Source organism: Lutra lutra, chromosome 5 (assembly GCF_902655055.1).
Source record: "Lutra lutra chromosome 5, mLutLut1.2, whole genome shotgun sequence".
Classification (NCBI taxonomy): domain Eukaryota; kingdom Metazoa; phylum Chordata; class Mammalia; order Carnivora; family Mustelidae; genus Lutra; species Lutra lutra.
In genome coordinates, this window is record NC_062282.1 from 95,339,202 (window position 1) to 95,353,814 (window position 14,613).

A 14,613-nucleotide genomic window follows, 5' to 3' on the forward strand; every position below is an offset into this window, starting at 1 on the left:
GTTCTAGCTAATTACGATAACCATACAATTCTTATGATGCTAAATCTAGTGTTATTTATGCTATTCTTTTCAAAATAATAATAGTAGTGGTGTTATATATAAAACTTCTTGAATTTTCTCATCAAATGTCACTTTTAAGCATAGATGATCTGTGCTTTGATCATATGTAAATTTTTCCACTCAGAAAACAGAAACCTAACTCATTAATAAATTAAATGAAGAGTTCTGTTAGTTTCCACCTATGAGATACTATTGTAAGTTATTGTTATTAAGCAGCGATATACTTGTCTCGAGAAAACCATATACATAAAAAGTAGAACTCTACTTCCCTAGCAGCATACATTTCACTACTAAAAGCCCAATATTTATTAATACCTACAGCAATAAAGATGATAATAGACTCTACTTTTGTTTATGCATCTAAGACAAGACAGAAAAAATGTGTATTAGCTTGAGAACATGTTTTTTTCCTAGATTGAAATTCTTAGTAAATCAAAGTATATTTACATTTCCAGAAATCTTTGCAGCATGATAGCAAAATCATATTTCATGTATTCTATCTCTAATTTAGAGAAGTCTTATTTACATAGTTGAAAATAAGCCTTGAAATGGGATCATAAGCCAGAGTTGAATCTTCAGCTAAAATGTACAGATCCCTATGTAAAATATGCATCCTTGGCTTTGTTTCCAGGATATATGAGCACATTCTCCTAATTGCAATTTTCGATTTATTTTTTACTTGAACAATTATACTATATAGACCTTCAACCTACAACACAGTGGGTCAATCTAAAAAATAAACTTTTCCTTATAACCCTATACCTATCTTAACAGTCTTTTAACAACAACAAAAATTTAACATTTAATGCCGCCTCCTATTTTTTACCACAAAACTATGCTCATACACCTAAATTAAATAAAAATTAATTAGACTGTATTATCTACGACAAGTCTTACGTACTATGTTATTGTAAACTGCTTTATCAGTCTTCACAAAACAAACAATAACTACCTTCTAAAATGAGTAACTAAGTCAGACCTTTCTCTCTTGCCCTCTATATGACTGGGATGCTTGAACAGAACTGAATTTGCGGCTTCTAACAAACACTGTACCGCTAATGATTTACTTGGTTATGCCCCTCTTCTCCATGTGTAGTTATGACTTATCAAAGATTTTTATGGGTTAGGGTGAAGTCCCCAAAACATGCCTGATAAATGGAAGGAGGAGAAACTGGTTTTGCTGTTTCTTAGGCTCCATATAAAAAGAGGGTCCCATCTATGAAATTGATTTCCATTTCAAGATTATTGATACTGACCTTCAAAGGTAATTGCTATAGAGGAAATGTGAGTGTCTCAGTCATCCTGTTCATCTTATATCACTTTCCTTGTAGCTCTTCCTTTCTAGTTCACCTTCTACCATAATACTGCCTTTCTTTTATTCAGTTTCCATCCTTTCTGTGAAAATGGCTAGTCTGTATTTAATTTGGAGCTGAAGGAAATTTTGCTATGGATCTCTGACAGTTCAAACAATTTAACAGACTTTAATTTAAATAGAGCAAGAGTTGATTCACAGAGGCTCTGGAATTTTTGAAAACTATATGAAATTACTCTGTACTACCACTAAGTGGTGGAAAATGTATGAAAAACTGGCCTAAACTACTTCTGGCTGCCTTCCACTGCCTGGTAAATTTGCCCATAGTCATCAATGAGTGTGAGCCATAATACCAGGTTCATCTTTCTCTATTTTCTAAATAAATAAGTAAATAAGTCCCGCAGGCAGATAGGAAGGACACTACCTGCAAAGCCGTCGTCGAAAACATCAGAAGCTGGCATAACACGTCCATTTTAACGGAAATGGGTTCTTTATTATTTAATCAGGACGGCTTCTGGGCGATTCATGAACCACTTATTGAATCACCGAGTTTAAGAAATCTGAAAAAAAATATTGGGAGTTGGTAAACACCATCTCCTGATTGATCAATAGCACCTAGTGTTTCAGAAAGACACAAGAGACTTTATTCTATTGGCATTTAAAGGCCATGGAATTGTTTTCAGTTGAACGTAGTGAATAGTGAATCTCTATAAATCATATAAAGCTCATTGTTAGAATCTACCATCATCTTGAGCCTTTACAGTAACTAAGTAAAGAAAGGTATGCATTTTGTTGGCTGGGCTGCAATTCCTAAACAATTCATCTTTCAAGATTTCTTTTTCTTGAGAAGAGAAACTAAAATAAAATGTTATGAGTCTTTTTGAGCCAACTATAAAACATAAATGTAACCTTAATCCCTGATCAAAATATCATTGGATTTTTAAAAATATCACACATAGCTGCTAAAGCAATTAAGCCAACTGTATTAATAAAAAGGAACAAAGAAATTCAAGAAAGTTACTATTATGTCTTTGTGCTCCAGTGAACTGACCTGTTTAAAGGGCCCTGTGTTTTAAAAAACCTTATTGCTTGGTCAGATTATAATCAGAGTTGTTTAGTTTATTATTAAAAAGGGGAAAAAAGCCAACTTTCCCCAAATCTCTACCCATTGTCTTTCAATCTATCTTTTACTAATGGTTTTAACTGTGTAAGCATTCCCATGAGGATGTACAATAGAAATATTTTTATAAAATACAGGACAAATAAGCCCTTTAGAACCCTGTCAACACTAATCATGCTTACATACAAAATGCAAAGAGGCAATAAGGTTTAAATAATGCTTTTGGGATTAATTCTTTTAATTTATTCAATGGAACACTTTATTGCAACCAGTAATAATTTTATATCTCCCACCAAATCTGTGGTGATTTCTTAACAATACTTTACTAGTAATTTAGGGATTCCCTTTCCAAGTATTTTAACAACCTTAATATAGTTTATCAAGGCAGGGTCTGGCAAGACCTCAAAACTGGTCCTTGTATTAGATACACAAAGATGGTCCTAGCAAATAGGCTGTGCAAAATAAACAGGATAGGGGAGAAAGAAAATTGGTACTTGGAAAAAAACAAAAACAAAAACAAACAAAAAAAATGAGAAGAGAGGTCTTCAAAAATGCACAAGAATACTCAGCATATTATACAGTTTGTCTTTCTGGTGATAGACACTAAGATTCCATTATAAAAACATGAGCCAAGTCAAAGGAGAAATTCCAGATCTGGCTTGATTTCTAGGGAAAAAAGATCTTCAACAATGTTTAAAATTTAGGTAATATGATCTCATTAAAAACATCTTGGAAAATGATAATGCTAGTGCTTTATGTTAAAAACCACCAAAAGATGTCAAATTTTCTGTGGTCTATTTTTATAGCCTTCAACCCAGCTTTGGCACTAGGCAAGTACAGTGTTATAATTACCTATTGCTAACATTAAAAAAATGTTTAGGTTATAGCATAATTATTCTGAGGAACTACTGTCTGATATGAATTTCCAATTCCTTCTATTTTATTATTACATTAATTAATTCAAAAAAGCCATTTTAAACATTTATCTTTTGATCTCTGATTGATGAAACCATTGTGCTAAGTAATTTAAAATCTCTTGTTTGGGTTTTAAAAAATACATAATTTTAAGTTTTCAGAAGTTTCAGCTAATAGCAGATATGAACCAAAACTTTAATAAATAATATTACCTTATATAACTTATCTGAGTTTTTAAAGTTTTAGGCCCTAGTCATATAAATGTGAACTATGAATACAGTTTTTAAAAGGAATTTCTGTAGTTCATGTTTGCTTTTTCTATGATTCACTTTTTCACAGAGTATTCACTCTCTTCTCCCCAAGAAAACAATGGCACAAAACAGTTGAAAGTAATGATAGAGCAATAAGGCTTAAAGCCTCTATATTATTTAAAATAATATTTACCATTTATTGTTTGTCTACTGTGTTTCATATACATTATAACATTGTACATAATTTTACATATATATGTGTGTATGTGTGTGTCTATATATATATATATATATATAAAACAACCTGAAGGTGTATGTGTTATTACCTAACTCATTTAGCAAGTGAGGTCACCGAATATTATGAAAGGTTAAGTAACATTCCCATGGTCACACAGTCAGAAAGTGAGACCTAAGTCTATGAGCTTCTAAAGTCCAAACCTAAAGTCCTATGCAGGTGAGATGTGAAAGAATATCTGCTTTCATAACACAGTTATACCTCAGCCTAATCTATTTATTTCATGTTTAAGTAACCAGACTTTTAGATTATACATTAAAAGATCAGCAAAGAAGTTATCAAACTGCGGAAAAGATGAGTCACATAAGAAATATTCAAAGATAAATTTTCATTTTCTCATTTTCATTTATTGGGTGTTTGGTTTTTTGTTGTTGTTGTTTGTTACTGTGATACTCTAGCATTCCTTAAAAAAAAGACCGCAATTTTTTCAACAACAAAATGAAATATATAATCACTGAATTAAAGTTTGGCCTATGCTCTATTAAACTGTGTAAATCTAAATTCTTTCTGACTTTGTTTCCCATTTATTAAACATTTCTGACACTCACATCACCAACCCCACTTACTGCCTTGCTCCAGTTTCTTTAATCTACCAAGTTCTGTTTGAGCATGAAGGAAAAAATTTGCCACAACGATATATTAAAGTATTTTGGGAACAGCCTGAAATATCACCCTATAAAAGTTACTCATTATGCAGTTTGAAGCACTACATATTAGGCTTCTACCAATGGCTTACTTCTGGAGCAATTCATCATCACTCTCAAGAGATTACTTACTCTAGAAAGCTGGTGATATAGTCTCGACTGCAGGCAGACCAGGAAAAAGGATTGGTATTTGCAGTAATGTGAGCTGCCATAAGTTTTGCTGCTTCATGACCTTTCGTCCCACAAGAATTTCCAATTCCATCATGGTTCATACCAAAACTGTTTTAACAAGGAAGAAACATAAAAAACATAAAAGAAAGAAATAGAAAAAAAAATTTTTTAAATGAACCCCCAATATATCCTTATTTCCTTATTTCATCATTTGTTAGCCTTATCAACATATACCTTCTATCAATATCCTCTAAGGAAATACAGGATTCAAGTTAAGGAGACTACTGAATAATTCTCTGGTACAACTTATTTTTAAATCTCGTTAACCGATCATATACTTCCAAAAATGTTAACTTACATGATATGATCTTTCCTTGAACAGATAGGGAACATATATTGATTCTCACTTTATAGGTACGAAAAACTGAGATTTAGCAAAGACAAATGACCTATTAAAGATCATACAGTTAGTAAGTGTTAGTAGAACCTGCCTTTTAACATCCTAGAGTTCATGCTACCTCACTATGCTGAATCTAAAAGAGAATTATAAAAAGATAGTTATAATCCACTGAGTTCTAAGTTAAAGTTCAAATGCAAAAATCATTTTTCTTATTAATATAGTGAAGGAGAATTCAAGACATGCAATTTATGTTTGTATTATATGTGTGTTTTCAAAACACCTTTTGAAAAATCTTAATATATTTAAGGATTATGATTATAGAGTTTTTCTTTACCTCAGTTTCCCTTCATTAGTCAAAGTTGTCTTTGCCATTTTCCCCCCATGCTTATAGCCATGCCTAATGCTATTATCAATGTAATATCAAAACATATCTCAATGATAAATCATAAATTTTTTCTATTAAGGATGTGAATAGAATAAATGTTAGTCTTTCTCCACAGACAGCTAAAAGCTCTCACTATTAGTGAAAAAATAAAGTTATGTATCCATTGTAACATCCTAATAAATATACCATGATATGTGTCCAAGGGAATAAGTAATTTGTATGACAAGAATATAAAATAGATGAAGACAGTTGCTAGAGAAAAAACTGGAAAGGTAGTTGAGAACAGAGAATTACAATAAATGAAAGTATTTAAATATTAATTTTGGCAGTGCAGAGACATTGAAGATTTCTGAGCAAGAGCAACTTAAGGTTTCAGAGTAGGAGAATATGGAATTGATCTGTATTTTAGACAGGTCATCATAGTAATTCTATGGTGGAGACATTGGAGTGGGAAGAGAATGCAGGCAAGGAAAGCAGATGGAAGATCATTACCAAGTGAGAAATGATGTAGGTCTGAATAGAGCACTGGAGAGGTGGGATTAGATTTGAGACATGTTTAGGAAGCTGAATGAACTGATCTCCATAAATATAATATAAAAGAGCCATAATAAAGACATATCATATGTGGGGCAAGGAGAAGAAACTAGTAATTCACATGGAGGAACGAACATAAGCAAAGGAAGAGAAATACCAAAGAGTGTATATCCAGAGCCCTAAATTAAAACACTAAGTAACCTGCCAAAATAATCAAAAACTAAATACACCAGTATTTGGTCTTCTTATTTGACATCAACACACTGCAATAAGTCTCTTTGAATGATATTCTAGAAGCACGATGGTGGAGTTTACAGTTTATAGAAGTAGATAGAATTCTGTCAAAACAATCAACTGCAGCGTTACACAAAAAAGTTCCATAATGTAATTTATAATTCAACAAACAATATTCTATACTTCTCTCAAAGGTTGATGTTATCTTGTGAATACTACTATGATTCTTTTGAAATAATGATAGTTTAAAAAAATTATTTCTTTTTCGCAGCAGCCTTATACATATTCCTGAATCTTTTGAAGATAGGTATAGGCAGACACAGATGGCTTTAAGAAAATTATTGTCGGGTGCCTGGGTGGCTCAGTTGGTTAAGCAACTACCTTCAGCTCAGGTCATGATCCTGGAGTCCCAGGATCGAGACATCAGGCTCCCTGCTCTGCCGGGAGTCTGCTCCTCCTGCTGACCTCTCTCCTCTAGTGAAACGTGCTCTCTCTCTTATTCTCTCTCTCTCTCTCTCTCAAATAAATAAATAAAATCTTTTAAAAATGTCCTTATAAAAGAAAATTAGTTTCAAGATCTTCAGCTTCCTTACGTATTCTTTTCTTAAAAAAAAAAAAGACAAGTTTCTCCTTTTTATATCTTATTTCTCCTATAAAAGAAAAACTCATCCTTTACCCATCTATAATTTTACAATAGTTCATTGCCTTGGGGTCTAAAAATGTGGGTGTCAAGAGGTACAATCAGAACCATTTTTTATCAGTGTTGAGAAAGAGTGATTTTAATGATTGACTAACATGTAGTTTCTTGTTTTCATCAAGTTTACAAGAGGATATAAACAAATTAACAGTTGACAGGTTGTTAAAAATTTTTTTTGATGCTCGATCACCATTGGTTATGTTCTGACAAATAATTCAAAAGGAGTTCAAAGAACTGAGTGATATTTCTACAGTTAACTCTTTTCATCTATTTCTGTGAACAAATTTTCTCAGCATTCAAATCTATAAAAACAAATTCAAAGAGTTGAATTGATGCTGAAATTTTGCCTCATCCTAGCAAGAGAGACAAACACAGCAATTGAAAATATATAACTAAAGGCACATTTTCTATAAAATTTTACTTTTAGATTTTACTATTTGTTAAAATATATAATATGCATATGTTTCTCTGATCAATCATTGGCTAACAATGGTTGTAATGTAATGAATATACAATCCAGAGAAATTTTTTTCTTCTATTACCACAGGAAATTTTGTGAATTAATTGCAACTTATATACATTTTTGTGATAAAGATGTAATTTAAATACTTTTAAATGTAAAAATATTTTTTAAATATATTAAGAAATACTGAAATGTACATTGGGATAGTATTCTGGCTGAGAAAGAACAAGCAGATATATTGAGTTAAAAGAGTTAAAAAATGATGTAAATTTTGACTATAAAACAAGAACCCAGGGGTGCCTGGGTGGCTCAGTAGGTTAAGCCTCTGCCTTCAGCTCAGGTCACGATCTCAGGGTCCTGGGATTAAGCCCCACATCGGGCTCTCTGCTCAGCAGGGAACCTGCTTCCCTCTCTCTCTGCCTGCCTCTCTGCCTACTTGTGATCTCTCTCTCTTGCTCTGTCAAATAAATAAATAAATCTTCAAAAAAACCCAAGAACCTGTTCACATATTTTTTAAATGCATACTGAAAGTTACCAAGTTGTTGTAAGCATTTAGATTCAACTGATATATTTAAAAGAAGTATATAAAATTTTACTTTTTTACATGCTAATATTTATAGTGCTCGAAATTCTATCCTTTGCATTTAAAAGGTTAAGATTGTGTCACTTGTGACAACATGGGTGGACCTAGAGGATATTATGCTAAATGAAGTCAGACTAAGAAAGATAAAAACCATATGATTTCACTTATATGTGGAATCTAAAAAAATAAATGAAGAGACAAACAAAAAGCAGAATCAAACCTGTAAGTACAAAGAACAAAGTGATGGTTGCCAGGGAGGTAGGGGTATGGGCAAAGTGAGTAATGGGGAGTGGGAAATTTAAAAAAAAATTAAATATAATAAAATAACATAAAGATAATTTCCCTCCTGAGGAAAGTCTATCTCAGTGAAGAGTTGGTAAAAAGTGAAAATCATTAGTGATCAGAAAGAATAAACAAGAGTCCACTTTAAAACCACCATATTGACAAATATTACAATGTTACCAAGAACTAAGAATTGACTTAGTGGTATAAAGAAACTGGTATAGAGAAATTGGGACCTTAGTGCACAATGGTTGTACTATGGTTAGGTCAGCTGTTCTGGAGAGCAATTCAGCAGGTCTTCATCAAATTAAATAGGCAGATATTTTATGACCCAACAATTCAATTCTTGGATATGTATCCCAGGAATATTCCCAAAGAGAACACGTATAAGGATGTTCATGACAGAGTTATTTATGACAGCAAGTTGTTAAAGATAATCTAGGTGTCTGTCACTGGGGAATGGATAAGTAAATGCTGGCATATGTATATTATGGGATACTAAGCAGAAATTGGAAGCAGCAAAACAAGATAGATGTCTACATGTAAATATGGGTGAATCTTAAAAATACTAAAAAAATTAAGAAAGAAAAAGATCTATAGTATTACATCGTATCAATATATAAGCAAAAATTATATACATGCTCAGATAACAAAGAAAGGCCAAGGAACTGTCCCAGATTAAAGACTACATAAAAATAATTAAATGCAATAGAAACTAGATTGGGGGGGGAGAGTACAAAAAACACCGCTCAGACAACTGAAATTTGAATACAGATTGCATATTTGATAGTAGTATATCAGTGTTAAATTTTCTAGTTTAATAATTATACTGTGCTATAGAAGACATTATTTTTTCACAAATACTGAAATATTTAGGGATAAGGCACATGTCTACAACTTGCTGTCAAATAGTTGAGAAAAAAATACATATACATATACAGAAAGAGAGATGTAAAGCAAATGTTGCAAAATATGAACGATATTTGAATCTGAGTAAAGGGCACATGGGTAATCCTACCTCTGCATCCATTTTTCTGTAAACTTGGAATTATTTCAAACTGAAAATTTGTATTCATTAAAAAATAAATACATACATACACAAACAATCTGTGCTATTTTACAAGGACACATATGGATTCAAATATACATATTAAATTAAAAAAAAAGAAAGTGGAGTGGGAAATGGGATTATAGAAACAAATACATTATTCACATATGTTAAGTAAGAAGGGCCCTTGGTGGGACTGATAATGATGTTGTACCAAGAACTAAGGATACACTGATAAATGCCATTCATAAATGCTAGATAGATAGGTAGTAAAGTAATAGATTGATTAATGTAAAATAAACTCAACTCACTGCTCTTGAGTTTCACAAATGATAATTTAAAAAAGAATGAGAGCAAGAATAAAAGAGTTTGGTGACATGGGGCACACCCCCATGAGTGAACAATGGTAATAAGACAACACCTCCACGGTTGGTTTTATGTGTTCAATAAAACAGTTCAGATTACATAAAGGTAAATATTTTCTTTTGAGGAGGGTTTTATGAACAGAGATTGAGAGAGAGATAGAGGCAGAGACACAGAGATAGAGGCAGAGATACAGAGAGAGACTGACAGATTGGGAAACAGTCTCCCTTGGGCCTCTTGTGATTCTCCACATATTGCTGGGTATTCCAAGTCTGCAAACCTTATGCTTTAACCAGGCCATTTCACAGGATAACTTTGAGAAATGAGGCAACATGCCCCCTGGACAAAAAGCAGGTTTACTTACTACTTGCTCTAAAATTGGTAGATTTCCCCAAGCTCAATGTTTCTCAGTTATGATGCAAACCCACTGTGTATGAAGCATTCATCTAGGACATAGTGTGTTGCCCCTGTAGGATTAGGGGCCAAATGAAACCAAATAAATATGCTGATGCTTATGCTGTTTACTGTGCTGTAAGTAATAAAATCCTTTGTCTCTGACCCAGGAATTTCATGTCTTCTGCTAGCATCCATTTGATAGTCATAGGCCAACTTACCAGCTTATAAGTAGGGTAAAATTAAATCTCAAATCCAATGAGAGAGAAGATTGTAGTTAATGAGGATAACATATTCAATTATTAAAAGCTAAGTAATTCTGAAAGCAAATTACTTCAAATTAGTATTAGTTTTTTAAAAACTGGGGTGCCTGGGTGACTCAGTCAGTTGGATATCTGCCTTTGGCTCAGGTCAGGATCACAGGGTCCTGGGATTGAGCCTTGCATTGGGCTCCCTGCTCAGTGGAGAGCCTTTTTCTCTCTCTCCTGCTCCCTCTGCTTATGCTCCATCAAATAAATAAATAAAATCTTCAAAAAAATTTTTTTAAAGCTGAAGCCCAAATTCTCAATAATCTCTATTAAAACAAAGTAGGATTTTTCTTTTGTTTTCTTCGTAGGAGGTAAGTTGAATTTTAAAGATTTCATCTAAATCTCCCAATACATATAAGAAAAAGACCAGAAATTTCCTTTCTCATGTCTTATTATTTCTGTTCCTATCTCAAAAGTTTAAAGGGTACATCTTATTTTTACACTGTTAAGTAAAGTTTTCTCCCTTTTTCTCTAAGATACCACCTAAAAGCAGTAAGGAAAATAAGAAAAAGAAACAAAAATTCTGCTTTTAATGAAATGTAGAAAACCTCTAAAACCATAACCCACAACATTAAAATGAGTGTGGAAGGATGACTGAATTCAGAAAAATCAAAGATGAATGTAGCAATACACAGAGAGAGGATAACAATAACTGAAGATCTAGCACAAAGAAGCAAAGCATATTTCTCCAAAGTTATGTGCAACAATCTAGGGGGTAAAATGAACAATACCTTCTTGTGAACAACTGGAGTAAGGGTGCAAACTGTTGGGATATACACCCTTGTTCTAGTTGTCAGAAGAAGAGGGGTCTGGCCTTGTGTATATTGGAGCCACACAAATCATATTTGCAGGAAGTAATCTGTCAGTAAGGAAAGATGAAAAAGACTCTCTCTTGCTAATAGTTTTATAAAGGAATACAGTGTAAAAGAACTTGAATCTCATACACTATTCTACATTACTAATAAATTCCTGATGAGAAAATAGCTCTGGTCCTTACACATCATAAACCTTCTACAAATAGTTCATCCAGAAAACTCTAACCCGTTCAAAGATGTGAATCAAAAGGAACAAGAAGTATATCTACAAACATATTAAATAAATAAATAAATGATCAGAACAGGAAAACACAGAAGGACACTTAGCAGAAAAAATGTTGGGACAGGGAAGATAAAAACTAGACACATATTAATTTAAACAAATTTAGTGAAGTCATCATTTTATAAAAACAAGAATTTAATGCAGAGATACAAGCAATTAGGGAAGATAAGGCCATACAGGGGATGAAAAGATAAACAATCTGAAGAAATAAGTGGGGAGAGGAAATAAAACTATCACAGGAAAAAGGCCATGCTGAAGTAGCAAGAAATAAAATTAGGCAATTGCTAAAAGCATTTCTCACAGGAGTGACAAAGCAAGCAAAATGAAAACTGACAAAGTTTAAGAGGGTTAAAATGAAGAAATCCAACATATATATCATTGTTGCCCCCCCTGAAAAGAGCCAAAATATTAAAACAGAAATAAAAGTGATTATTAAAAATTCAAGAAAACTTTTGAGAAAAAAAATGTCTAAAATCTAATCAAAAGTGAACTATTTAATGTCTTAGGAAAAACTGACACAGAATGAGTTCACACAGAGCCACAGTTTAGTTACCTTATTGGACTTCAAAATTAAGATATATTTTGGGCAACTGGGGCAAAAGAACAAATTGCCTATAATGGTAAAACAATCAGATTACCCTCAGATTTCGCCATGGTGACATTTAACACCACCTCACCACAGAGTAATGACTACCAAGAATCTTGGACTCAGCCAAACTGAGTATAAAAATCATTTTGAACAAAAACTTAAGGAATAGAGGTCTCATGAATCATTCTTAAAAAACTGCTACAAGATAAACCTCAGCTTCGTTTAAAAATAACATAAAAATTTAATGGCTTATTGACACTATTTGAGTATTGACACTCTTTGGGCAATGCATCCAACACAAATGGAATTTGTAATGAGTCTAATTAACTCTCTTGTGATACTTTCTAATGATACTTTTATTTGTTATTTTGTTCTGTGAGTTTAATTTCAGCATCACATACATATGATATGATATATCAACATACGTAGGAATCAAATATATTAATATTTTTAAAAATAAATATAAAGAAACATCCACATTATCCTTACTAAATTTAAGAAGTAAAATGTTTTAGAATAAAAATTTGCTCTTGTGTTCGCCTTCATAATCATGTCCTTCTTCCTCTAAGAGAGATCCATTATCCTGACTACTGTGATAATCATTACCTATAACACCTCTAAACAACATATGTTAATTTTGCCTGGTTTTCAAATCTATAGAACTGAAATCACACTGTAGATGTCCTTTTATAACTTGGTTCTTTCATTCAACAATGTCTTTAGAGAATGTCAACTCTGCTGAGCTGTCTAACTGTACGTCATTCATTTTCATTTACAGATTCCCATTGTAAAAGTACTATTTAATTATCCATTCTATGATGATAATTTAGGATGGTTCCTATTATGGACAATGCTGTTATGAGCATTCCTGAATACATCCCCTGGTCATGTATGTAAGTGTATCTTCAGAATAGTTTTTAAACTTTTGGTCTGAGGATCTTTTACATTCTTAAAGATATTAGAGACCCCAAAGATCTTTTATTTATGATGTTAAAAGGAGTGATACTTATCATCATCAAAATTAAAAATGAGAACATAAATAACTATTTTACTTAAAAATATCTTACTAAACAAGAATTTCAATGAAAACCATAGTGTTGTTTAATTACATTTTCGTTAATCTCTTTAGTGTCTAGTTTACTCAAAAATAGCTGGGTTCTAGGGAGGAATCAAGACGGTGGAGGAGTAGCAGACTGAGATGACATCAGGTCACAGGAGTTCAGCTAGATAGTAATCAAACCATTCCGAACACCTACAAACCCAACAGGAGACCGAAGAGAAGAAGAGCAGCAATTCTAGAAACAGAAAATCAACCACTTTCTGTAAGGTAGGATGTGCAGAGAAGTGAGTCCGAAGCAAAGGGAAGATAGACCATGGGGGGAGGGGCCTGCTCCTGGAGAGTGGTGGAACAACAGAACACAAAATCCAAACTTTTAGAAGTCTGCTCCACTGAGGCACATCACTCCAGAGGCTAAGCGGGGGTGGAGCCCTCGTGGGGACAGTGTGGTCTCAGGTCCTGCAGTGTCACAGAAGGATCGGGGGTGTCTGAGTGTAGCAAAGCCCCCAGGTATCAGAGCAGGGAAGCCAGCTACAGAGACAGAGCTGAGGAGTGAGCTCTCAGCTCAGGGTTACCTTAAACTATGATCCGCAGCACAGTCAGACTACTGCTCTTTGAGCAGGGACCCCACAAGTGGCAGACCTGGGGAGACCCACCTCCCTTTGCCAAAGAGCAGAGCGGCAGGAATCTGCTGGGTTTGGAGACTCCAAATGCGGCTGTGTGCCAGAGACAGAAATGCTTGGTCACAGGCTAGGTGAGCTCAGAACGTGGCGGGAGACCAGAGAGAGGGGAGTGATTGACTGCTTTTCCCCAAGGTTGCACTGAGGAGTGTGGCCCTGAGGTCTCGGCTCCCCAGGCCAGAGATTGGGAGGACGCCATTTTCATTCCTGTCCTCCAGAGCTCTACAGAAAGCATTCAGGGAACAAAATCTCCTGAGAGCGAATGTGAGCAGATTACTTAGCTCAGCCCCTGGCAAGGGCAGTGCAATTCTGCCTTGGGCAAAGACATTTGAGAATCACAACAACAGGGCCCTCCCCCAAAAGATCAGCAAGAACATCCAGCCAAGACCAACCTCACTGATCAAGGAGAACAACAGAATTCCAGAAGAAGGGAAAGCAACCTGAGCAAATTCTCTCTTTCTTTTTCCAAACAACTTATCGAATCAATTCCTTTTTCAGAACTTTTTAAAATTTTCATCTTTATAGTCATATTCCATCCCTTCATCGTGTTTACCCTTATTTTTTTTGTATATATATATATATATATATATATAAATAAATAAAAGTTTTTCTTTCTTTAAAATTTTGGGAGGTAGTTGCTTCTAAGAGACCAAACTACACCCAAAATCAAGTGGGTGGCTCTGTTCTATTCACCAGTCTAATACATATATATACATTTTTTTAATATAAAA

The 14,613-nt window shown here is 33.7% G+C and overlaps 1 protein-coding gene across 5 annotated transcripts in view; it reads right to left on the minus strand.

Annotated features, from left to right (window-relative positions):
- ADAMTS6 (ADAM metallopeptidase with thrombospondin type 1 motif 6) overlaps positions 1-14,613 on the minus strand; it is a 312,212-nt gene that overhangs the window by 121,390 nt on the left and 176,209 nt on the right. For all 5 annotated transcript variants that reach the window (XR_007127597.1, XM_047730844.1, XM_047730845.1 and 2 more), the window contains one exon: positions 4,730-4,876. Coding sequence is in view for 4 of the 5 variants with exons in the window: in XM_047730844.1 (XP_047586800.1) it covers positions 4,730-4,876 (147 nt within the window). In the remaining variant the exon portion in view is untranslated. The remainder of the gene's footprint in view (positions 1-4,729; positions 4,877-14,613) is intronic.